Genomic DNA, 27,611 nt, shown 5'->3' with positions numbered 1-27,611 from the left:
AGCAAACATTGAGGTGGATAATGGGTGGAAAATTACACCCTCTGGAATAATAAACAACAAAAACAATGTCATTAATTAACGTATATGAAGCCCCTTCCTCACTTACAGACACCCCCAAAAACCTATTACACACCCCCACTCCCCCCTCCAAAAGTATTCTATGCATATTGCATGTCCTATACAACGTAATGTGGAATGACCTGTTATCGCCTATTTACACCACAACAGGTATAAAAACAACAGCATACAGTGCATGGGGATCAGAATGCAGCATCCCTGCTTGCGGTGCCACCAAAAAAAAGGGAAAAAAATGTTGGCTAAGCCACTGCTATTTGTAAGCTCGGTTGCCTTATTGCCAGTTATCGTCATAGCCCATAAACTCCGTTCAAAATATTGGCATGCTGTTCTGTGATGGTCCAAAAGGCTCATGTAGGCAAACAGACAGTTGCCCTACCGAAACAGTGGTCAGCCAGTGATCAAAATTAGGTCACAGATTCACAGACCCGAGCTTTCTTAAAGCCTTAGCAGATTGACTCAACTATAATCATCCTAGGCCTCCGGAAGCTTTCAAACTATCGTCGGGAACAGTCCACGATAGCAAGTGTCCACTTGAATCCCCGCTCAGCATTTGTTTTAGATCACTCGTAACATGAAGTGCTGTCACCGGATGCTTATGGGACTTGAGCACTTTGTGCAAAATCAAATTGTATTCAGGAAGCTTCCCACATAAAGCCAATCCTCCTGCAGCAGTGGTGGTTTTTGGTGGCCTACTCCTGGTGTTCGCTTCGTCTGTCGAGTAATGCAGCATGTTCCAAACCTTCACCGCTCCGCTCTGATGGCCAGTCGCAAACCAATTTGTATCTTGCCAATCAGAATGTGTAACGCTTGTAACTGACAAAATAAAATCGGAAGGGAGCTGCGAGGTGTTGATGACTGCGAGGCAATCTCCATTCACACTCCAAATTGCAAGTAGAATGCCAGCAGCAGTCAGCACTACTCCAGTGAGCTCATTCACATGGACAGCTGATATCGGTGCAGGGAACAGTGGAAGCTGCTTCACAAAAGCTAGGTTAGTCAGATCCCACAAAATTACACTACAATCGTCAGAACCAGTCACGATAAGAGAGTAGGACTGGCTGACATAGATGCATGTTATCTTTCCAGTATGAGCGCAAAGGGCCCTCCCATTACTCAATCGGTTATCCTTGTCGAATCTCCAAACTGCGACAACACCATCATCTGCTCCAGTCACTAGAAACTGACCGTCATGACTGACACCAGCACATTGAATCTGGCTTCCGCAATGAAGATTTTCATGAGTGGAGAGAAGTTTATCCTGATCGTAGCTAAGTATCCTCAAGCTTCTATCGGGAAAGCCCCATGATATATATTTGTTATAAGTTACTGGTCTAATTACGCTATTTGCCTTAGCAACAAGAACCTTTTCATTGAATGTCACAATCTGAGATATAAAAGAAGAAGATCGTCGAATTTTCTGGGGAACAAGATTCGAACTGTACCGAAGAGGATGAGGGGGAATTTTCCTGTCAGTTCGCCTCTTAGGATGAGGCTTCTGGAATAACTGTTTAGGTGTCTGACCAAAATGATTTATCTGGGCTAAGATTGAGGCCTTCATAGTAGGATCTGTAATTGAATCTATATCCACATTTCCTTCGTACGTGTAGTGATAGAAAACATTAGTAGCTTCTTCGGCAGCCTGTAAGGGTTTGACATCATTAAGCACCCTAAGAACTCATCAAATAAGAAAGTTTAGACAAAATAAATAGTTCGTTTCTATAGTATCTTAGTTGCATTCATGAATATTTAAGAGGACATTTCCATGTTGTAAATAAAAGAAAGAAAAACCTATCACAAATTTATCCATATTCTTTCACGGAGACGACAAATATCTCTGATAATTATCCATCTATATATTGAGGTCCATGATGTTAATGGAAGAAACGTCAGTTGTTTTGAATAAATTCTAATGAATAAGACCTTGCGACACATGGTAATCTAAAGCCTAGTTAATAACTAGCAAATTCTGAAGAAACTGAAACCACCATGATTTATATACGACAGAAATATCAATGAGAATTGGTCTTTATCCAAAGTTATTATAGTCTCTCAAAGTTAAATCATATCAAATCAAATTAGAAAGCATGAGAGATGCCAGCAATATGTATGACAAATAAAAAAGGTCCAACAATCAGATAACATGTATCTTTTGTCTTCAAAAGTAAATTCAGGTTATAAGTGCTTTTGTCAACACAAAACTTGTGGATCAAAGAATCTAAAATGGGATGAATCTCATTAGACATGCAATTAAAAAGTTCAGTGAATATCAAATCAATGAAAAAAAAATCCCAGAAAATAGAGCATTAGATGACAGAATAGGTGAGAATGAGACAACAGTCATTAAACTCAGCTATAAAGCCTATTTTGGATTGAGTAAAAAAATTTCTTTATAGTCAGAATGGCTAGGAGGGCAAAGCGAGTTCTTCCAGATGATGTTATTGTATGTCCTCTAACCAGTTGCAATGAGCAAATGGAGATCTTGTTCAGCCATTAAGTCTATCCAGTGGTTTTTTGCATCATGCTATATAAATATGTTAGCATCAAGGCTTAGAACAGATGATGGTGACAGCATTGACAATAAAACAGGACCTATGATTTCAGAACAGATACCCACCTTCCCTCTCTGCTTATATCCAAATATAAGGTCTATCCAGTGGTGCAGATTTTCAGAAACATAATCTGATTCCAAAGCTTCTCGGTGCCTCCTTATGAATTCTCTAGGGCTACCTTTGGCCCAAGGGGGTAGAACAACATTGCACACCTAACAAGAGCCTCATGTCAGCTTTCACAAAGCGCGGGTGCAAGAATGAAAATGACAGTATGTGCAGATAGATGTACTGCAATGGAAAAGATAACTGGATGGTACTTGACCAATCATAATACCTTTTCACCTGACTGTTTCTCTCCTAAGTCCAGGTTGAAATGGTTCTCAAGAAACTCAGGCATATAAAAGAATTCTGGAATTAGTTCCTTCACATCTGATGTGTTGCTTTTCCCAGCTGCACTAGACCATGTATCCCTCACACTATTGAACAAACGGTCTGCATGATCAAACTGTCCTCCTTGTAGCTTCTGATTTTCTGCGCTGAATGGTGGCAGCCTAACAAGATAGAAAAGTACAATTCCGGCACTGGAATAATGGGAACCATAGTGAAATTTGGGAACATCAGGATCATCCCAGGTTTCATAACTGAAACATACAGAAGAAAAATAAGACAGAAAATGAGAATATTCAGATATTTCTAGAGAGGGAAACCAAATTTATGAAAGTAAAGCAGGCTAACCGTTTCTTGAACTCTTCCTCTCCTTCTGCTGTTTGGCATCCCATTGGTTTATCAAGTTTTCGGAATGTCTGAGGATTCTTCAAATCCAGATTTTCACTTACATAATCTGCAAGAATCCATGGAAATACTGGATATTGAGTAAGGTCACTGTACCCACGTCCTGCAAGAGTGTTAAGGTGCATGAGGTACTGAAAATTGCTGATTTCTCCAGTTTGCCATCGTTTTGAGAAGGACTTTGCCATGATCTTAAAAAGGCGACTTCCCTCATTGCCTTCTTTTTTTGATGACCCAGATATTGTTGAGTCCAACCTGTTAGCATTTAATGTATGAGCATTTTACTCCTTTCGATGCCAAGGAACTATAAATTGAGATACAGAAGATAACCTTATGACAGGTTGAAGAGAAAAATTCACCATTATTTTCAACTCCATTTGAATTATGCTCAAATGGAAGCATGAGAAAAATGACACAACCACATTAGGAAGAAAAGAATAACGGCAATTAATGGAAATTTAGACCACTAGAAAAGACTTTAGGTGTTGAAGTAATGGCAGATAAGAACAGAGAAATAAAACATAACATCTTCACAACCACAAAAGAAATTAACAAGTTGAATATCCATTTAGAATGAACAAAATTGCAGGAAATTTTCCCACAAACACCTTGCTGCCCAGAGAAAGGAAAGAGAAAATTTCTCTTTTTTTCATACATCAAGAATTGTGCTGTACCTTGTTATAACATCTATGTCAATTCCTAGAAGAACCAACCTTAATGTTCCGCTCAAACAATCAAAAGTAAATTCTAACATGAAATCTGTGAATCACCTCTTCCAAAAAGTTCTAGATCTGATGTTAACAATGTGAAAGAAAAGAACAAACAGATATTCACAAGGACATCAAAAGCACCTATAAGAATAAAGGAGAAAGATATTATAGCATAACTCAGAAAATTACATAGAATGGGAAAGCTCATAATTTTTTTTTAACCAAAAATATTAACCTGTCCAAAACAAAAGATGCAGATAACCCTTTTTTTCCTATAATTTTGAAACCAATTCTGGATAAAAGATGGAAGCTACTATCTTGCAACATGAGCTAACATATTTTCACCATAATATTAGAATGCTACTCTTAGTCAATAATTACAGTCTAAAGTAAGATCTATAATAACAAGAATACTAGTAAAAAGGATATAGCAAAATTTTAATAAATGATGCATATGCTACCAAACACTTGTAAGATAGTAGACCAAATGGAAAGAAGCATACATGCTATTCCGTGGAAGGTTCATTGCGACCAAGTTTTTGAAGACTTCCTCTCTCTCCTTCTTATGGAAAACCAGAAGATCGTTACAGCCATCCATGCTAAATACCTCAATAGCAACAGGACGAAGCTGGTAATCTCGTTTCAGAAGTTCACAAATGCTATCAAGCTTCCACATGTGCCATGGGTGTGACAAGTTTCTAGTACTACAAACCTTTTCCTTTCCCCAAGCACCTCCATTGTATGCCCACGCTCTTCCACCAGCCATTGTCTTTGCTGGCATGTCCCATGTTGAAGGAGATTTTTCTTGGAACTCACTGATAATTGAAGTGTCCTTCTTCACACCCAATGCTTGATCAATCACTGAAAGATCGTCCTCACTTGCTTTTTCACAAATGCATCCAGAATCATCGATATAGAAGTTCTCAATGATGTATAAGCAAAAGTCTCCTATAAGAAATATACCATCATGCTTGTCAAGTCCAACAACCCGTTCACAGTTATAACTGAATCGTAGCTTTTCTGAAGGTTCAAGGAAAGGCCTGACGAGATATTCACCATTATCAAGCTGTTCCTTCTCTTGTTTATCCTCTGAAATTCTCACCTCATCAACCTTAAATGAAAATATTTGCCTGGGGGATCCTAGTTCAGATCTTTTGCCATATGTCATAGGCACAGAGAACGAACTCGACTTGCCACCAACTTCTGTGGCAGATTGAACACTTGGTTGGTGCATATTGGAGAAGTCATCATTCCACCCAATCTGCACAGATGTCAAGCTTTCAATTTTGGAACCATCATTTTCTACTAAAATGTCTTCATGGTCAGCACCATCATAGTTTTTCCCCTGATTTCCATTTGATAATAAATTAAAGTATGAGTCTGACTCAGATCCAGATGTATCAGCAGCAATTTCATGCTTTTCATTTCCAGGATCTGTCTTTTCTAGCTCAAAACTCCAGGCAAGGATGTTTTGAATTGTATCAATTTTTAGTCTAGAACGTTCAAGTTTCTTTCGCATCCTATATGGACCTTCAATAGGACATAGCTGCCATTCAGGCTGCGCAGACGCATGCCTTACAGGAAAAATCCCTCTTTCATGAACAAGTTGCTGAAGATGGGTTTGCCACTCACTTTCAGCATGTAGAACCCAACCATATTTATCCTGGCGAATAGCTCTTAGTTCTGTAGACATTAAATCTCGACCAGATTCAAGAACATTCCTTCGCTCGTATATTTGTTCCCAATGTTTTATATTTATCTTTGATGAGTCCCGTGCTTTTCTACTCATATCCCTCTTTCGGCGTACTTCCATCCCTTTAATTCTCACTCCAGGAAACTTTGCTGACCCAGCAACATATTGCATCCACATGATAGATGAACACTGCTCCAAGACTTTATTGACGGCTCTATGAGAATTCTGAAACCAGTCAAAAAATGTAGAGGAGTTTCCTGTCAATAATTTGTCAAAACCATCATGCAAAACATCCAAAGTAAGCCCTTGGTTTGGCTTTGACACAAGAAATTCTTCAACTGCAGGACGACGATGCAATAGTAAGTATTTGATAATGTCAACTGCCTGGTTTCTAACTGTTGATCTTTTGTCATTAAGAAGCGCAATCAAATTTACACACAGGCAAGAAATTAGATCAGTATCAAGATTGCTTGGGCAGAGTATCAGCCGCTTGTTAGCACTTAACAGCTGCAAAATTGTGCATATGTCAACAGTAGACTCATCTTGTATTCCGTCGAAGGATAACCCCTTGGACCCCTCAGAATGACAATTCAAAACTGAAAATAGATTACCTTCACCAATGGAATTTAAAAATGTAGGCAAAAAGCAATACATTATTATACGATTTGTGTTTTTAAGAATGGCATGAACATATGCCTCAAGTTGCTTAGTTCCCCTAGCAATAGATAAAATTCCTTTTCCAGGGGCAGCCTCTTCCACACGTCCATCTTTATTAGCAAGTTGTAGCATCGACAATAGAAATTCCAAAATTCTAAACACGCTAATTGGCTCTGGAAAAGATCCCATATACACCTGATCTACAATCATCCAGCAAAGCGAATCAAGGTTTACTGTCCAACGATTCTTATCAAGCTTCTGTTCATCTTCATCATCACGCAAGAGACGCCTTTCAAGGAAATTCATCAATCTACTTAAACACAATCCTTGGAAAACTAAAGTAGACTTGATGTCCACATAAAGTGGAACAGACTCTAAAATATTTTCCACAAGTTGGGTTGCTTTCAGTTGTTCTGAGACAATATCAGCAAGAATCTCCGCAATGAAATCTAAGACAGCAGTGGCCCCTGCAGAACAAGGACCACCACCATAACCCGAATCATCGATTTCAAGTAATAGCTTTGAATTTATAGGAAAGAACATGCTTGTAGCAGATGATTCATGTAAATCAGGAGATGACTCATCGTTTAATGAAAAAGATGATCTCATGGATGGAGTAGCAGTTAATTTCACTTTTGAATCACTGGTACTTGTGCTGCCAAGCCAGGATGTCAAAGCAAGAACAGGAGATGCAGTGGATGTTGCTCCAGATTTTGTGTTTGAATTGTCTGAAAGAGCTGGAGAACTAGGCATATTGATGGAGGAGGTACTAAGTGAATCAGTTTCTTGATTGGGAACTTCACTCCCATTGGAATCAAGAAGCTTTAGCTCAGTAGCAGTATAAGCAACAGGCATCTGACTAAAAATCTGTGCATCAGGACTTTGAACAGCTTGGCCACCTTCTTCGCTAAAAGATTTTTTAAGATCAACATCAGCAAAAGGATGATTAGGAGACCCACCTACATACCCTGAGCTAGTACTTTTGTGCTCTTGAAGATAGCTTCCAGCACTCATGGAAGTTTTCACAGATTGAGCATTCTCCAGAGGCAAGCTCAAGAATGAGTTCTCCGAGCCCTCATCATCATCAACATCATTCTTCACCTCTGCTGCCACAGCTGCAAGATCCTTGGCCATTTTTAATGCACAATCAGCCCTGTATAAGAATATAGCAAGGATAATCCAAGAAAAATGATAGATGAATAAGTCTTAATCATTTGAAATGGAATTAAAACCAAAAATGAAATGTACTTCAAGTATTAGAACATCATGCAACAGACCTTACACAAGAAAAGTATAGGTCAACACAGCTTTCGAGAAACTCCGCACGCCGGCACACAGAAGAGAATGGTGGACATGTCTTTGCCAAATCAACCATAAAACGCAAAATTGAAGTAGCAGCAATAGGTGCCCCAGCTTCCCCACCCATTAACCGTGCTGCATAAGTTTTGTGCAATAGAGCTTCACCTTGTAGGTCACCTGATGTGTCTGTTGTTGCATCTACAAGCTCTGCAACTAAGCTACGACTAAGAAGTGATAGTTTACCCTCTTGATGTGCGAGCATTGACTGCATACTCAATTGATCAAATGTAGCTTTTGCCATAGAAACCACTGTTTCTAAGAGCTCCACAAATTTCAACTCGCCAAAGTTTCCATCATTTGGCAAAAGTGCAAAGAAGTCAAGCATACGGACTTCAGGCACTCTTGGATAGACATCCTTACCAAATATTAAACAGAAGAGGATATAGTATATTTCAGGGGAGTCATGAAAGCTTGGAAGAACCCGTGACAATCCTTGGTAACCTCCACTTATTCGAAATTTGAGAGCAAATGTAGGAGAAGAGAGACAAACTCCAAGAAGGGTCATGATCCATCTCATGCTAGTTGGATGTACAGCTTCATCAAGAAAAAATGCAATCAACTTAGATGAGACAATCTTGTGCCAATGTTCAAGCAACTCTTCAGAACCAATAGTAACTTGTAAATCAATAAGCATCTCCAGTAACATATTTCTCACAATAACATGCTTTCCCATAGGTTCCCGAATAATATGACTCCTTGGAGTCAGTTCAGGTGGATCAAAGGTCATAATAACAAATCTGATGACTAGTTCTAACTCAGATGCTAAAAATCCATCCTCCAAAATAACACCAAGCAATACTACCAGCTTTTCTAAAACAATCACCTCCACATCTCCTCGTTGCAGGGTAACTAACAAATGCCGAACCAGGTTAATCCGGCGTAAGATTGTCAGGTTATGGTTTCTATACCAGTGCATTGATACCATGCGTTCTAGAAATCCAAGAAGTGCAATTTGAATTGGAACAGGAGCTTCCACCCACAATGTCCAGTCTAAAAGTACATGCTCAACCATGTCAGCATTTGAAAGAACAATACAGTTTGAGTTTGCCTCAGACAACTCAGTATTTTCAAGTTCAGAAAAAAGACTAAATGAATCTTTTTGTACAGAGATATCATCCATTTCTCCATGTGATCCAACTGAAGAAAAATCATCAGAAAATTTAGGCAAAGAAAGATCATCAATACTAGTTTCTGGTAAGGTTCCAGCATGGTAAATAGTCCTGCTTGCTCGAAGCTTTTGTGGTTCAGCAAAGGAGGCTTCACATGCAGCAATATGGAAGAATATGTCAAGAGAATGCATATCAAACAATAACATTTTGTGTTGCAGAAAAAGTGCCAGCAAATGATATCCTCTTAAAGCTTGCATATCCTTGACATTCTGCGGACTTTGATGCAGTGAACATGCAAGTAACTCTAACACCATGTGTAGCATATCCTTAGTTTCTGCAGCTTCAATAAGAGCGAGCACCACAGGGATTCCCCCAACAACACGTACACTATCTCCAATCACGAAATGGTTGCAGATATAGACATCTCCGGAAAGACGACCATAGCGTGGTATACCTGTCAAACAACTTTAATAAGAATATTAAGTGAGATTGCATTAAAAGAAAAGGTATCATTCATAGGTGACGTACCACCAATAGGGGAAGCAGCAGCAGATGTTGGGTCAACAAGATTGACCAAGGACAATGTTCCAGAAGCTCGATATGTTTCTGAGGATGTTCCATCAAAAGCAAAGATGAGCTTCTTTCCAGACAGCTGTAGAGAAAAATTTGTCAGTCTTTCCAAATCCCAAACAATCCCACTGCGATCAGAATTATATGTCCCCTGTTTTACAGAGTTATCAAGTCGCTGTGAATTGGAAGTAACAGGCAACTCAGACTCCAAAGAATATAAGATGGCCATGCTGCCCCCACCACAGGCCTGGTTTGGGGCAAATCTTAGTAGATCTGTATCCTGGAACAATCCCCTGTACCCTCGACCAAGAATATACATGAAAAAAATACTGCCTGAAGTAAGCACTTCCTCAAAAAGATAACAACAACGAAGCCTCCATGAAAAATCACTGATTTTTGCATGAGCTGCTGGTGTGCCAAGAGTAACTTGCAAAGATTTACCAACAGGAGAAAGTGAGTAGCCAAGCTTTCCTGTATGCATCAGCTTTCCGTTAATGTAGACATATGCCATGCTAGCTTGAAAGAGTCCAGCTAATGCATTAGGTTTGCTGTGAACAATTGCAAGGTGATACCACTTTCCTTCTTCCAGTTCTATGCCAGGAAAAGACAGAGAGCAAGAGCTGCTTGTAGCTAGAGTTAAAACACCATTATCATGAAGGTAGAGCTCTGCATATAATGTGTTCCCATCATTCACTGCTCCAACAGAAAATATGCGTAACACCTGTCCAGCAGAGGCATTTTTTTTGCTAGATCCAGTTTTGGATCCTTGCTCTGATTCTTTTGAGAGATTTTTAAACAATTTTCGGTACTGAAACCAACAGACAAAAGTATACCCCGCAGCCGGTGGCCATGTTCTTTCTCCTAAAGACACCTGGATGGATGCATGACCTACTTTGCTCATGTCCATCTCCACAAAAGGTGCTAAAGAAACACCCTCAGACCTACTGTCTTCCATTTGAAGTAATTTCTCCATCATATCAACAAGAAGATTAGCAGAACTTTTCGTCTTTAATAGAAGAATATATCTCACAAGAATTCGAAGTTCAGAAGAAGACAGTCTATTGTGAAAACATAATATATTAATAGAGTAAGCTAGTCAAGAATGAGTAAAAAGACAAGTAAACTCTTCAGTGCACAAACCTAAATGCTCCCAGGACTTCCACGATCCGCAAAGCATGGGTAAGCAAAGGAGAAGAGCCCTCAAGGAATGGGCAAATTGTTTCCAGCAAGATGGCAATGCATCCTAAATAATTCTCCACCAATGGTAATATTAATTCATGCATCATCGTAATAAAACAAGAGAAATATTACAGCACTTTTTTACTTACCAACTGAAGTCAAATTTTCCTGATTGAATGGACCAGCACGAGCAAGCTTATCGATAAACCTCAGAATATCCAACTGCACTTTTGGAGTAAAGAGTAACAAAGAGCGTACCAGAATAGCTACTGCACTAGCATTGTATATCCGCTCTCCCTCAATCCTAGATATACCAAGAGAGGTGGTCAGAAATGAATTTGTATCATCCTCTAATGCGTTGAAGGAAAAATAATTTTCCCCAAGCACAGAAGATGGTGGGAGAATAGTCTCAAGTGCAAGCTCAAACATCAACTGGATAACTTGATTCTCACATTCCACACAGAGTAAACCAGATTCACATAGTAGGTCATAAATGGTCTGGGACAACATAATGGCATGGAGTCTCAATCTATTTACAGGGTTATTTGATACACCAGCAGTGATGGCTCGCATCAAAAAACTAAAAACACTCAGAGAAGATTGAACATCTTGAAGCTCACTACTCTGAAAGCCATGTAATGTGGTCAATAATAATGAAAATCCAGTGGCATCTCCAAATACTCGCTGTGCTGCATTATTTGCCCCAAGGATACGCCAAAGTGCACCTAATATGTCACATTTTGCGTCATTTTGAAGTTTGTATTGAGATCCAGAACTGCTTGTTACCATATCACTCTTGAGAATCTCAATGAGTGCACCTAGCTCTTCTGGATGATCCTAGTAAGATAAATAAAATTCAACTAATGAGATGAAAGAATCAATTTGGTTAATATTCCAAATCTCTATAAAGATAAAAAAATTGAGGAATAGCATTAACTAAGTCCCAAGTGGAGACATTCATCCTTCTAAGGAGAACCAGATACTAAAATATACCTGAAGAGCATCTTCAATGATCAAACAAGATAAAAGACGAAGAACACCAGCTCGATGATGATCAGATATCAGGAATGGTAGAATGATGTTGACCCCATCGGAAGCTCGGAAGGCTTGTTGGTTGGATTCAGCTCTCCTCAACAAAGAAAAAAGGCAATCCCATGCTACAGATATTGAACCTTCATCTTCAAAAACAGAATATTTTCCTGATGCAGAACCTACTGGTTTTGGTGAAGTAAAAATAATATCATTGTTGTCAATGTGTCTCTTGAAGCTTGCAGTATTTGACTTGGTCTTTAAGCCACTAGAAATACTGTTTTGCTGCTCTCGACCAGAAAAATACCTATTTTGCTTTAGATCATCTAGAAGAACCTCCAAAACACCGACTTCCCTGAGAACCTTCTTATACTTCTGATCAAATGACAGGAGTTTAACAAAGAAGGCTAGTATAATATGTTTCAAACTAAATGAAATTGGCTGCTGCAATAAGCAGCAAAGTGAAAGCAATTCTTGTTCAGGAGTGCAGTTTACAACAGTTACCGCATATTCCAATATTTTAAGAACAATCTCCTGCAATGATGCAGGGAAACTTGCCATATTAAGAATGAAGAGAGGCAATGTCCGCAGTTGTTGACAGAGCATATAATTGTCAAGATGACATGAGAATATTTTAAACAATCTATTTAACACCTCTGCCTGCAGTTCAACATTGTCTGCCTTCAGAAAAATATCTTGAAGCATCTGAATTGCTTCAAGATCTTTAACCTTAGCATTACCTTTTTCCTCATCATTTTGCTTATCAAAAGATGTATAGCTTCTATTGCTTGCACTCCTACTCTGAGAATGTTTTGAAGATTTTGCGCAAGTAGGTTCTGTTTGACCTGTTTGTGCTAAATTTACAAGAACATCAAGAAGCCTTGTCAATGCTGGAGAAAGTTGGGATGGTAAAGTATCACTTTGGCTTTCCAGAAGTGATGAACTATTAGCTGCATCAGAACCATCCAATTGAGAGGAGGATGCTTGATGTAGAAAGTTTGAATTGACTGGACGAACAACCTGATCCTTCTTCAAGCTAGAAAGAGTCAAAGCAAACTGAACAAGAAATTGATAACCATGTGCGTTGTGAATGTCTTCCCTGAGCCTAACGGAGCCAGCTTCTGCAGATACAGATAAAAGCAAAAGGCAAATTAACTGTCTAAAAATTACTAAGCACCCATTACAGTCAGAAAAACAACGAGTAAACGGCTAAATCTGAGAAAACACATCAAGAAAATAAAATGGTTTGGAATTAAAATTACCAGGTCTATATGATAATTCAACAGATTCAAGTAGCAAATCTACTATCCCCATGGTGTAAGCAGCATCACCATTTTCAGCATTGAAATCTTTTACAGCCATGAGAAGGACTTTTATCTAAACACAATCACATAAAGCACCTGATAAGATCAGACATCAAATCCAACCAAAAATTTTCTCAAGAGTGCTAAAATGAATAATGAAACTTAAAGAAGGTAATCTCTAGGAAAGTAGATGCAAGAAGTGATTGCTTTCCCTTCTTCTCAAGTAGATACAACATTAGCTATGACAACCAATTCCACCTCATGCCCACCACACTCTCCTATGGTGCAAAAATCTAAAAGTCACTACTATACCAACTCATTAATCACTACTCAATTTTAATCCAATAACAAGTGGTCCCAAGTCCCAACTATTTGCGGTTGTTTTCACTAAAATGCAAACACCATAAATTGTGGGTTCCTAATTTGACTCTCATCCACTTATTTCTTGAAACTAAACAACATATTCCAACCAGCCAAAGATTTATGAGTTAGTAGTTCATTACAGCATTGTGTTAAATGAAGCCACAACTAGCTGTCATTCAACATTTCCAAAAGTCCCTCATTTATAATTGTTAGAACCATATGACACACTATTCCAATTTGTACAATTTGAAGCAAGTCTGATGTAAAGGAATCACACCTATTCAATTTGATTCAATATGATTTGATTTGAACATAATTTATATGATTCTAGAAAAAGAAAGAAAGTCATTATAAACCAAATCTGGCATGTTAAAATTAAATCTAAACCAACACAACAAAGATTAAATCCAACCCACCAAAAAGTGCACCCAACCCAATATATGAAAGAAGAATTTTCTGTTACTCAATAGAAGTGGGCAGGTCAGAGAAGGAGAAATCTGGTGTAGAAGATGAAATATTGCCTTATATAGATTCGGAATTGGAGGTAATGATGAGAGTGAAGCTGACAATCCATGGGCCTAAGAAGAACTGTTCTTGTTTCAAGGCTTGAAATAGATGAGGGTGGAGTCAATGGTCGTTTAGAAGGTCAACAATGAGAGTGGAATCAGGGTTAACTGAAAAGGTGCCTTACCACTTGATGATCCTCTCTCTTTTCAACTCTTTACGTAATGTGATCATTATGTTTCTTTCATTCAGCTGTATCAACGCCATCAAAATTTAAATTTGATAACAGAGGAAATAAGGCTGACTGTTGTATTGCTGGAAACAATGATAGTGAAATAATTGTCCTATTGTCCCACTGCATTTGAATAAGTAACCATGAATCAAACATAAAATTTCATTTGTACTTGATATATGAGAATATGCCTTTAGCCAGTCTGAGATAATGCAATCCCTTGCATCAAGAATTCAAAAAGAAACTACATTACCAAGTGATGCTTGCGTATATATTTTGCAGTGCTTCCATTGTCATTGGCAAGAAGAAGACCAAGTATCTGTACAAGAGCGAAACAACATGAAAGATTAACATAAAGATAGATATGCAAATTGCAGAGCTTAGTTAAATATGTTAGACCTTAAACAATGCATGTGCAAAGAACAAAACCTGCATTGCATGTCGATGAAGTTGAATTGTATGCAGAGGAACAAGTCCTTCCTTGAATTGGGCAAATACATTCAAAGAACCATTTGCAACCATATGCAAGAGAAGCTGAAGCGAATCATCTTCAATCAAACTCAGTGCTGCTGAAGGATGGCTTGCTAATGCCTTCATAATGTGTACAATACTTCCCTCTATCTGAATGGGGATAAATTAATCACAAGCCAATTAGATTACACTAAAAAATAGGTAATGAGCATGCACACTGAACTAAACTGTCCTCATAATTTGACTCTCTAGAAAATAATGTTTCATAAAAATTTGCCCATAGTCTAGCTCCAACAGTTGCAAGAATATAAACTGAAAAATTATATGACAATTTCAACCCAACAATTGCAAGAATAAGCTGAATAAGTATAAGAGAGTTTCAATCCAACAATTGCAGGAATTAACTGAATAATTGAAGATAAGTTCAGTATTCCAGGGTTGCAACTTACTATTTGACAAATATTTTACTGAAAAATGAAAAGTAAGATGAGTTACTAAAATATTCTTACATAGCCAGAAAGTACAGTTTGAGCATGATCTAAAGAAGACTAAAAGAAATTGCACGTATGATATGTTGCACAAACCAGGATCGTTTATCGAAAGATTCGTCAAAAGGTAGGAGAAATTATCAGAAAACTATAAAGAGAAAACTGACAAAAAAAATGGAGCAGATCCCCTACGCTAGATAGCTCTGTATATCTCAGCAAGAATCTATTTCCACGAAAAGGTCATACAACACAATAAATTAGGAACATGTTAGCATATTGACAAGATTGAGATTACCTCAAGTTGTCGAATTTGAAAAGCATCTCTATCATCTGCATTTTTTTCACTTTTCTTCGGGTCTTCCAAGCTATCAGTATTTTCTCCTTTCGATGTTCTAGGATTGAGAAGTGCATTGAGAATGTGAATAAGACAACATAAAATGCCAGAGTCCAACAGCGATTGCTTGTCAAGTGCCTATCAATAAAACAAATTTTGTATCTTATGAGTAAATACAGATAAAGAGGTGTTATGTGCATACCTAGTGATAGTATATTAAGAATAAATTCTGACAATTCAATCTAGCTCCAACAGTTTCAGGGTACTGATATATTTTATGAAGCCAAAAAAAAAGGATAAAGTGCATAGTTCTGAACAAGGAAAATGATTTTTAAAATTTCTTATAAAAATTAAAGTATTAAACAGCTATATAAAATTACATAACAATAGAAATCATTTTCATTACTCCCGTACATATCAAATTACAAAGGAATAGGTGATATGCTTGAATATCCACATCATAAAATATTAAAATATCAGACAATCATCATTTAATCAACTTAAGGTATCTTGAAAATGTTTAGTATTTATTGGAGGTGTTAGGCCAATTGAATTTCTAGAGTCTTCTGTCTGTAATTTTGTCTAAATTCTGTTGTATTCGTTTGTTTTATGAGCTGATCCCTAATAATAGGGACTCAGTTGCCTTTTATTCGTCTAGTTATATCCGTTTACTTTATACAATTTTTCTCTAGGTTAGTTTTGGTTGGCAATGTATTCCTACCAATATGATCAAAATTGATTATTTTTTTTAGTGCTTGGAACGTCCAACAACAATTCCCATTTGACAGACAATTATTAAATGTTCTGACAAGGTAACAACAGAAGAGATCATTAAACAATAAAAGTAGAAACAAAGTCAAAAGTTACAAAACAATTTACTAATTGCAAGAACATAGACATACCGCTGTCACAAGAACTTCTACAGCATATAACAAATTAGAACCACGAGTAAGCCCATCCTGGTAGAAAAAGAAAATTTACTTTAAGCACAGAAACCTTTTAGGTATTAGAAAATGAAATCACAATAAATAGGAAAAAGATGCAGCAACAAACCTTAACTTCAGAAAAAAAACTTATTATGTTTGTGTCAAACAAAGAATTTCCTTCGCTATAGATTCTTAGCTTCTCAACATCCGTTACAAAGGCCCTCCCAACAACAAAAGAAAATATGTGTACTTCTACAAACCTGTAACGGAAATGAGAGATTATTTCAAAGGACCTACTCTGGTTTGTGTTGCAATGCTTTATTCACCAACAAGTTATCAAAATATAACTTCAACCACACATTAGGAAGGATATGAGACTATTCTGTCAAAACTCATTGTACATATCAACTTCTAGGCACACCACTAAATTAAATGAACTAGTACATAATCACAATTTGATACAAGTCAGGAAATGAAAATTCACTAAAACAATTGACAATATGTCCCTAAATTCAACAAATTCTTAAATTGATGCTATCTTTTTGTGGCATCTTAAAATGCTATAAGAAAATAGGGTCTAAAAATATTGAGAGAAAAGTTTCTTCTGCAAACAAACTTATTAGCCATAGTCCCAACTATTTTGAGGTCGGGTGCATGTCTCTTATCCTACCATTGAACCCAATACTATAATTCTAAAAATATTCAAAGTTTTAAGTTACTTTTTATCATGTTAAATACTTTTTTTGGGTCTCCCAATAAAAATCTAAAAGTATTATTTCATGTTAGAGTTTCGGATTTCTTTAAAACATTATTGTTTAGGTATTGAATTGTACTGACAAAAGGGGAGCCTTGGCGCAAAGTAAAGTTGTTGCCGTGTGACCTAGAGGTCACAAGTTCGAGTCTCAGAAACAACCTCTTGCAAAGTAGGGTAACGCAGTGTACAATAGATCCTTCCCCGGGACCCCCATTAGAGGGAGCTCCGTGCACCGGGCTGCCCTTATTAAATTTTATTAACAATTGGTACACATCAAAATGTGCCAAAAAAATACAAAATGGATTTTACTCTTTTACTATCCTTTCATTTAGTTTGCTTACTTTCAATATATACCATAACAATTAAGAGTAAATTAAATTGAAATTGAGAGAAAACAAGTTAAAAAGTAATTAAACATTTTGATCTACCTTACTAATAATAGTATCTCAATTAATATCTTATTAGAGAATATCAACTAATATGAAAATGAATGTTATGGATAAGAGTCAAATGGAATTGATCTACAAATATTTCAACTAAAACTCTAGTTAACTTACATTTAACGATAAAATACAGGAAAAACAAATTAATTGTATGATGCAGAACGACAGAGCAAACTAGTAGAGTCTATAATTTATGACTCGGGATGAACCACGGGAAAAAGCTTGTTTTGGCTCTAAATATTTTTTTTAATCTTTTGTTTGTTATAATTTTTATTATTTTTCGAGTCTAGGGTTTAGGGGTATTTTTGGGTTAGGGTTTAAGTCTATTTAAACATATGCTTGGGTTAAAGTAAGGCAGTTTTGGTTTAATTCTATTTTGAGTCATCATCTCCTTGTTCCAAGGTATTTCCCTTATTTCTTGGTATTATCTTTTGAATCAACAGGTTGTAGAAGATCGTTTTCCGGCATTCGAGGGTGAATCAAAGGAGGTGATAGTTTCCGTTGCGTCACTTTATAACAAAATAAACACTATATTGACCTACAAAATAAACACCATGAAAAAAAAAGTATCCCTTCATCCCTATTAATATCAAAGTAAAATTATAAAACTTGTTAATATTCTAAATTATAAACATTAAGGTACAACTTATTAATATAAACGTTATTAATATTTGAAAACCCAACTTATGTGAATTTGTGATCCACACCTCCTTTCTGCTCTATACGAGGATATACATGCTATGAGGTTGCTCTCATAACACAAGCTCTAACACTATTCTCCTTGGAAACGAACAACCTCCCTTCTCATTTGTAATTATGGTGAATTATGACACCGCTTATCATTCCTCAACTTTTCCTTCTCTTTGCGCTTCTCTTTTATGACATGAATTTGCACCCCTCCCCTTTCCTGATTGAGACGGACTAGAATGTTGATTGTCTCCCACTTTTGCAGCTTCTCCACCTAGTTGGGTCTTTTTAAGATTTGTTCTCCACTTATCCTTGCAATCTTGTACCTAATTTACTCTTCTTAAATTCTCCATGTTTTGGAAGATTTTCTATCTAGGTTGGTATTAGTCAATGCATGAAGAGTCTCGTTTGATACCATGAGGTACACATTCCCACGTCGAGGCAGTAACAATTTGAATTGCCCAACACGACAACAAGATTCACCCATTCTAACTAAAACAACATGAGATTTCATTTCTTGCTCCCTATACACCCAATGGCTTCAAAAATTCAAATTGTTGTGCTATAGAATATATTGGTAGTCTTTGAACATGTGCATATCATCTTTATCATATTCTCCATAATTTCATCTTTTGTTCTAGTTGCACCTAATTGTTCTAATAGTAGTAAATTTATTTTCTCTATCAATAACCTCAAGCATCCATCTTAGGATTCTCATCTTTGTTACTTGTATGTACTTTTTCCTATTAGATAAACTAATTAAATTGAAGTTGCTGAAATCTGCTGTTGTGTTGGATGTTGAGGTAGAGGGGTAATCTGGTCTCCTCGGCGAGGTTTATCCTACGCACAAGGAGCAAACATCAAAGAGCGCTAGAGTTCTATGGAAAAGCCCCTTTGATACTTAGTCAATAATAGTGTATTGAATAATAAAGAACATGGAAATAAGAGAGAGTCAATCTAGTCCTCTTTGGTAGACATACCTGATATTTATAGATGTGATAGGGAAAATAACCCGACAACCTCTTTAATTTCTACTGCCTCCCTCAATGTTAGCCATTGGTTACTGGCCATGAATTGCAAAGGCATGGATTGTGGAGGGCCCCATACGGATCATGGGGAGCTCAGGGAGGAGTTCAGAGTGCTCAGAGCAGTAGCTCAGATTGCTTGGGGAGCTCAGATATCTCAGAGGAGAGAGCTCAAGAAGCTCAAAGTGCTCAAAAGGGAGAGCTCAAGGAGCTTAGAGTGGAGCTAAGGGAGCTTAGCCAAAGACGTCTACTTAGCTCCAGAAAGGTGCCAACCTAGTCCAGAAGGTCGATCCTTTAGCCTGAGGTCTTTAAACACATAAGTAATTTGCTAATTTGAAATGAGGTCAAGTAGATATGGCCTACTCATTAGAAATGAGAGGTCATACCAGAGGTATCATCAATGATTGATCATGTTATATTCTTATAAACAAAACTTTGAGTTTCTCAATTTCTATCAAAATTTTCAAATATCTTAAATTGAGATAGAGTGGGTAGTTGAGAACTTGAGACAGAGTAGAGCTTTTAGAGCTTTATGTAATTAAAATGAAAAAATTATAAGAGATACATCCTTCCATAGTTTATTGATCAAAGTGTACTGAGTTAGGAAATAATAGGTACAAATAGCTAATGTAGTAGTGAAGGGAATATTACCAAAGGATAAGTATGATAACTAAAGAATTCAAATATATTACCATGCAAGAGCAATTAGGATTAGCAACGATAGCATTGAGAAATATAAGTCAAGATGATATAAAGTGTAAAGGATAGAAGACCGACAATAATTCTAGTTAAAGTAGCTGAAACTGAGTCAGGAGATCGAATATTATAAATGATGTAACATTGCATAGATTCATGTAGCTTACCTTATACAGTTGAGACAGCAAAACCTGATAATGACATAATCTTGTATAGATATTAATGGAGGGATAAATTCATGTGGTCAAACAATTAGGATTAATACAACTTGATATTAAAGATGATGAGGATGGTTAGTTGATCAGGCATATATCATGGTACAATGAGAAAGTGCACCACTGGTCTGTTTTCCAATGTACTTCAATTCCTATGAGTCAGACAAGAACCAAGTTTAATGTTCACAACCGCAGTGTGCATAATCAGTATAAGACATTTGATGAAAAGGGTTGCAATTATCTTGCAATGAGTTGTTCCAGCAAATATGTAATTTCATGAATAAGGGGATGCCTCAAGCTCAAACTTTCTTTTGGAAAGTATTTAACATCACATGTGCAATAGTAGTGTATTACCAATTAGTAACTCTCTAAAGTCTAAATATTAGCAGCTATTATGACTACATTAAGGCATGGATTCAACTAATATCATGTACTTAAATCAATTATTTTGGATTTGTGTCACAATGACAGATTAAATTGGAAATATCTCAAAATTCCAAAAGGTTTTAGAATAGAGCAAACTGCAAACAAGAGGTGAAAAAGTATGAAAGTGGTGTAAAACAAGGAAGTTCATTTGGAAAAATGATGAAAAAGGAATTATGAGACGTATTGTTTGTGTTGCTAATTGGGATGAGTGTGGATGTGGAGTGGACTGGAATGAGATTCCTGGTTTTTAAATATATTCAAAAAAGAAGATTATAGAATCATTGGATATGATTTGGAAGCATATATCAACTGCTACTATTACAAGAGTGAAAAAGGTGTTAACCAAGAAGAAATTTTTTCAGAAAAAATGATAGCGCACGTGATTCCTTGAATTGCCTATTCGCGGATGACTTGAGGGTTTTACACTCCTCAGGTATCGATGAAACACACTAACATAGTCCAAAGCCTAAGTGAATAAGGAAGATACTTGTGAAGTATAACAAATAATAACTTAGAAATCAATTTTTTTTGCCAAAATACATGGAACACATAGTAGCTTTACCAAAGTTAAATCCAAACAAGTTTCAAGCAGGTGAATAACATAAATAATTAAGAAAAATATATGGAAGCTACTTAAAATAAAACTGTGATAGAGAAATGTGAAACTTTTATGTTATACAGCTGCATATTTGAAATCTCTTACTTGGTAATTAACTGGGCTACATCAGTCTGCTGCTTAACCAATCTACAGAATGCATCTACAGCCATATCCAGTGCTGTTTCTTTCTCCTGCATGAGCGAACTCTCAACATAAGAGAATATACCTTCGAAAATCTTTGAGACTGCAGGAAGCATGAAAGTCCTTTTACCAACCTTTTCAGAGCTGGAACTGCGGAATTCTTCCCAGAACTTCTTGAATTCCAATTCAAGTTCAATCTTTCCCCTGTAGTTATAGAAGAACAAGGGTGCAAATGTAAGCAATCTACATAAACACATTTTGACTGTTTAAAGTAACACCAACTGCAACCTTATGAAAGTAGAATTTCAAGGGTCAACCAAATGACATATATAAGTTGTTTTCACAAAAGGAAATGAAGAACCCACAAAAACAAACAACGAGGTAAAAAAGAAAACTATCACCTTTGAAAATTTTATACATGTGTGTGCATATGTTTAACCTAAAATGGTTAATGAATGTGTTTAATAAGTAAAATTATCCAGTTCTGATTATCTCGGAACATAAGATAAGATTTATTGATACATCATTTTCTTTATGAAATACTAAAAGCATCCCTGAGCTTGAAAGGGAACTATGCTACCAAATAGCATAAGATGAAGAACTTTCATGGAGGCATTTGAAGTGCAAAAAATAAAAAATAAAAAAAATCTGTATCAATCCTGAATCAGCATCCTTAAGCTTGTAGGAAAATTATACTACCACATAGCATAAAATGAAGTATCATGGAGGCATTTGAAGTTCAAAAGTAGAAATATTCAGCATCAATCCAGAACACAGATTCAGATTCTACTGAGATCATAGTTTCACAGACAAAGAATATCTGTTAATAATTCAACATTGCTAGGTTAACTTTATTTCGGTTAAGAGTGCAATGGAAGCAAGTGGATGATGAAAATCTTCCAGGAGTTTTGGTTATGCATATAATTTCCTCCATTCAAATATTTGGGTTTTAAAATTAGAACAGAACCATAGTATGGGAGGAGTCTGGAAATCAAGGTTTTTATTTCATTGCTTCTCCACCAACTCTTGCCTTTTCTCATGTAAAACAGACATAATGTCAATTTCATTTCAAAATATGAGAAGAGGGAAATCATGGATCTTCTTGGTTCTAATTGTTTATTCTCTGGGTTTGTTTTTGGCATTATAGCTACCATAAAAAAAATTAAAAACAAAAAAAGCAGTTCTAGATGTTAGCAGGAGGATGGATGAGCTTCTAAAATTTTCCAATCAGTCAATCTGAACTTGTTATATGCCAACACATTGTTTTTGTGGCAAAAGTGAATTTGACAAAACAAATATAGTTAAGTGGTTGTAGATAATAATTTATGCAATATCACAATTTTCATTTTCAGATTGCATCACTAATGAAAGCAATAAGCATGCTCAATCAACCAGCTATTTGTTACTAAAATTATAGAGTTAGGTTGTCTCTGCATCTCTGTGCATTACTACAAGGAGGCAATGCTTCTCTCAGGACTCTGTCTGTGAAAACGTTTCATTCAACCCTTTAATCAGCTATTATTTCCCAAAAAGTTGAGCAATCATACATGGCAAATCCTAATGTCGCGGATCCTAATGCCAGACATTCGAGCTATTACTGAGAAACAAAAGTAGCATATTTGACAGCAAAGGTTTTTTCAACAAAAATGCCCCATTCGATAGCATTACATAAAAATTACAAAAAAGGAGACAACTTGTTAATCGGAGACGAAAGTTGGTCTCATACCTTGCAGGGGACGATACGGGCGATCCATACACAGACGCTGGGGCCGATTCAGTTGTGCCAGCGCCACCATATTCAACAGAAGGGGAGAAAGAAGGGGATGGATAGGTGAACTCCGACGGCGACTGCGACCCAGAAAGCCCGACCTTCTCCCTGAGATCTTTAAGCAAAGACGACCATTTCATTGTTTTTCTTGACGACTGGAACATGGGCGGTCCTCATCCGACGCACGGACCACCCGCGCTCCCTCCGCCAAACCTGATCCTAGATCCAATCCCACCTAGATCCCAACGTACCCTTCCGGCCACGCCTTCAACGGATCCAACCGCAGCGAGGGCAAGAAGAACAGACGGAACACAACGACCAAGTCGTCAGATGGCCCGGAAGGATCTATCCACCTCCTCCTTCCAGGAATCGATCGGAATCAGGTCAGTAACTCTCAATCTTTAGGCGGGCACCGATTGGCTTGACCGACTTCTTTGGGTGGAACGAAGCCATTTGGACGCAGGGATTCAGGAACACCATGTCCAAAATGGGAGAGCTTCCTCGTCCTCTCTCGCCAATCGCGATCGGTGGATCGACCGATTTCGTCTTCGTCGTCTCTCCCTCTCTCACTTCGCTCTCCCCCTATTCCGCCTCGTCTCTCTCCTCTCTCCCCTCCCCTCTCCAAATTTGAGGGCCGCTCCATAATCGCCGTACACCACGGCGCCACGTAGGAAAGCAAACGCCGCCATGTGGCAACGCGGAAACTCCAACTAGCCACTCGCCACGACTCAAGTAACGACGATCCAACAACCCACTCCACCCGCTCCACGCTGACCACCGCGCCTTAAGTCGGGACCTAAGTCGCCGCACGGGCAGGGGCGAGCACAGGGGTCGTGCAGGCCTCCCCTCCTGCGTGGGCCCGCCGCGCCACTTGCAATTCTTACCGCCGCATGGCACGTAAGCCTTCGCGATCCACGCTGACTGAAAAACTCTCCCACGGCGCTTGGAGCGGATCCAGAATTATCCCTCTGGAGTGGCGACCGGAGGTTAGAACTTAGGCCATTCACACAATGGGTAGTGCCTATTGAGAATTCTTTTGTTGTTGCACATCAAAAATTAAAAATTTTATATCTTTGTTTACTATTAAAAAAATCTCTCAATAATTTTGTTATGCACCTCACATTTTTCATTATATATAATTTATATTTCTCTCTCATATTTTACATTATATATCATTAAATTTTTATAAAATTTAAATTTATAAATTACTAATATGAAACTATTCTATATTTTTTAAACCTCCAAACCATATATATATATTTTTTCCTAATTAAAAAAAACATCTCTAATAAATTATTCTTGGCCATTATTTTTTAATTTTTATAATTATTTTAAAAAATAATATTAAAAAAATTAAAAAGCACGACGAAGCAACTCCGTAATTACGGACCGCTTCGTCGTGTGGAGTGAAAAATCTCCCTCCTATTATGGGAGGGAGGTTTCTTCCTCATGACATGTCACAGTAGGAAGAAGCTCTCATTGTGGATGCTCTTAAAATGGATGAGGTTGTTATTGCCGCAGGTGAGAACAAGTCAAGTCTCGTTGCGTAGGGGCGCGATGGAATGGACCTATGGCGGAAATTTCTTGGTGTGGAATTAATGAAGCTGGTGGCAAATATTGTTCTTTAGCAAATTATTTGCAAACATTCAGCTCATCGTACGTCTTCATCTTCCAAGCGTTTAAGCAGAGAACAAACCCAAGAAGCCGACCTCCATGCGAGTAATGGAAGAGGTCAAAGAACAAGGCATGCATTTACACGACAGAACTCTTTTTATCTTTCTTTTAATAATACAAATTGGAAGGAGATGATTGAAGTAGAGCGCAGATTAAGCACGCTTTTAAGGAAAAAGGGTGGTGGAATCATATCTTACCTGCTCCATTAGTTTGACTTGTTCGCACCGCCTCATGCCCTCCTACACCGAGTCTCATTGAGTTGCTTGACAATCATCCCCCGTCTTCTTCAATTGAGTAGATTCTGACTTTAAATATAATTTTTGTGGGGTTTGATTGCTGTTGTATTAGTGTACGGTGCAAGGATGCCTAATTTGAAGGAGTCATGCCGTAGCTTGTGGAAAAGAAACTGTTAATAATATTTGACAGAATTAATAACTACAGTGGTTCTAGCCCGATGAATAGCCAAACATGATTTACAACGGCGGTTGACATCTGAAGCTGATCATATTAACTAGCGTGTAAGTACTATCAATCCGAATGCACGGGCCGTCGATACTAATTACAGGACCTTATGCCCTGAACAAGGGAGTGGAAGACGCGACCTTGTGAGTTACACAACGAGGTCATGGGCTCATGACCTCAGGTGAGATTGCGAGAAACGGATCTTAAACCGGGCTGTCCTGGGCTTAGCCTAGCCTAGCCCAGTTTAATACTTAATTGTATTTTTTTTAATATATAAAAGTATAATTATCTATGTAAATTTTTTCCCGATTAAGTAGCAATTTGCCCTCCTCTGTTTTTTTTATCAACCCTTAACCCTCTTTGACCTATAGTGAAAAATATAAAAAATAATAAATAATCAAAATAACTTATTATTTTACTGGCTTAAACCCTAATTCTGAACGTTAAAATTATTCTGACTAAAACATCTTTACTGAAAAGTAACCTAAGACTTCTAGACAAAAAATGAAAACAAAAAATAAAAAATCTCACATGATCATTCCGTTGAAAGCTTAAGCTTGACCAAACTTGATCTATATATAGGTCAAAAATCTCACTTGTTTCTAAAAAAAAACCCTCATAAAATTTATACACACACCAATATAAACAACAAAAAAGTAGCAACAGAAGACAATTATCCCAAAACTCATTCCACTACTCTCATTAAAAAACTAAAAAAGAGTCAAAATTTAAAATTGATGAACCAAGATCAAATGAAGATGGAACAAAGTTCATCATTAAAACTCTCCTCCTCGTCATCAAATGTGGCATACAATGAAGTAGGAATGAAGTGTTGGTGTGACAAAATTACATTAATACTCACATCAAAGACATTAAAAATCCATGAAAGATGTTTATAGGCTATTGTGATTACAAGGTTAGTGCTCAAATATCTTAATATACCACATCAACCAAAATCACAAACATCTAATGGATGTCAACTATCATTTGCATGTAGAAAATGGTAGATATGGGTTCTTCCGGTGGATAGATGAAATAGAAGAATAAGAATAAGACTTCAATAGCTTCATCTTCCAAAAAGTTCAAGTTAAAGTTAAGTTTTCAACGGTCATATGAGATTTTTTATTTTTACTTTTCATTTTTTATCTAGAAGTCTGTGGTTACTTTTTAGTAAGAATGTTTCAGTTAAAATAATTTCAACGTTCAAAATTAAGATTTAGGTCAGCAAAGTAATGAGTTGTTTTGGTCATCTATGATTTTTGTTTCCTTTTTACTTTGATCAAAAGGGGTTTAAGTGTTGTTTTTTAAATAAGGGACAAACTACTACTTGAATATTAATAAGGGGAACTTAAAGTTATTTAACCTTTTATTTACTTAGTCTATTAAAGTTCATTCCTTCTGTACTCAAAGCTCAATCCACCTCTCACTCTTAATCCATTTTTATTGCGAGTTTATGACTATTTTTTTATATCCAGTATCTAGATCTTACCATCTGATTAATCCTGAGGTAGACAGTTCGGTCTCATATTTCGCCCACAAGTAAATATGAAAGTGCTCACGATTGTCTATTTAGAGCGGCTAGCGTCCTCAGGTTTGCTATCCTGTTGGAGGAAAAATGTCTTATAATACGTCACAACTGAGATTTAAATCTTAGATGTCTAGTTAACCTTAGTTGAGACGCACTACAGATTAATTCACTCTAGTGGGAAGGCAACCTTGGAACTCTAGCTGCGGAGCGACAAGCTGTTTACAATTTCGAATTTACTCTAATGGCCAATAAAAAACTTCAGTGGGTCAGATCAATCACTTTTAGGATTAGTCGGTTTAAACAGTTGAATACCTAAATTATAAAAAAAAAATGAGTTTAAGATTATTTTTTTAATCTTGGGGTAGACAGTCTGACTTCACATTCCACCCACCAAGTAAATTGGGAAATACTCGCGATTGTTCGTCCAAAGTGTCCAATGTCCTTAGGTTTGTTATCCTATTTGAGGAAAAATGTCCTGCAATGCGACGTGACTCAAATTCAAACATCGGGTGTCTGATTAATGGCTGGAGTGCTTGACCGGTACACCAAGGCCCTAGGATGAGTTTATTATTATTATTATTATTATTATTATTATTATTATTATTATTATTATTATTATTAACCTAGTACCATGTATTTAGCCCTTCAGACCGATTAAACTTGGAGATAATGTAAAATTTCCATTGACCATTAGGGTAAATCCAGAAGTGCTTGTAGCGGACGACCCACCAGTCCAACATCCTAGGTTTATCATCCCACGAGAGAAAAATATCTTGCCGTGCGCCGTAGTTAGGAATCAAATCATGGAAGCTTGGGAGACTACATGGATGCCCTATCACTGTACCATAGC

The 27,611-nt window shown here is 37.1% G+C and overlaps 1 protein-coding gene across 3 annotated transcripts; it reads right to left on the bottom strand.

The window, feature by feature from the left end:
* Positions 1 to 32: 32 nt before the first annotated feature.
* LOC122041748 (protein SPIRRIG-like) lies at positions 33 to 23,716 on the bottom strand. 3 transcript variants are annotated; one of them, XM_042601533.1, is made up of 19 exons: positions 23,056 to 23,716; positions 21,464 to 21,533; positions 21,294 to 21,379; positions 16,472 to 16,604; positions 16,321 to 16,377; positions 15,380 to 15,556; positions 14,525 to 14,746; positions 14,379 to 14,444; positions 12,985 to 13,099; positions 11,687 to 12,843; positions 10,843 to 11,530; positions 10,655 to 10,757; positions 9,473 to 10,572; positions 7,754 to 9,398; positions 4,630 to 7,629; positions 3,363 to 3,671; positions 2,962 to 3,268; positions 2,693 to 2,839; positions 33 to 1,717 (listed from the first exon to the last, which is right to left on the bottom strand). In XM_042601533.1, the coding sequence occupies exons 1-19, from the start codon at positions 23,259 to 23,261 to the stop codon at positions 545 to 547; spliced, it is 10,761 nt and encodes a 3,586-aa protein (XP_042457467.1). In that variant the 5' UTR covers positions 23,262 to 23,716; the 3' UTR covers positions 33 to 544. The 3 variants fall into 3 exon arrangements, with proteins under 3 accessions (XP_042457467.1, XP_042457468.1, XP_042457470.1); XM_042601534.1 differs by having other exon boundaries at positions 14,555 to 14,746; XM_042601536.1 differs by lacking the exons at positions 16,472 to 16,604; positions 21,464 to 21,533; positions 23,056 to 23,716 and having other exon boundaries at positions 34 to 1,717.
* Positions 23,717 to 27,611: the final 3,895 nt, after the last annotated feature.

This window comes from Zingiber officinale, chromosome 2A (assembly GCF_018446385.1).
Source record: "Zingiber officinale cultivar Zhangliang chromosome 2A, Zo_v1.1, whole genome shotgun sequence".
In the NCBI taxonomy this organism is placed as follows: domain Eukaryota; kingdom Viridiplantae; phylum Streptophyta; class Magnoliopsida; order Zingiberales; family Zingiberaceae; genus Zingiber; species Zingiber officinale.
The sequence above is the reverse complement of the archived record's forward strand: the minus strand, read 5'-3'. Positions and strand labels throughout refer to the sequence as shown.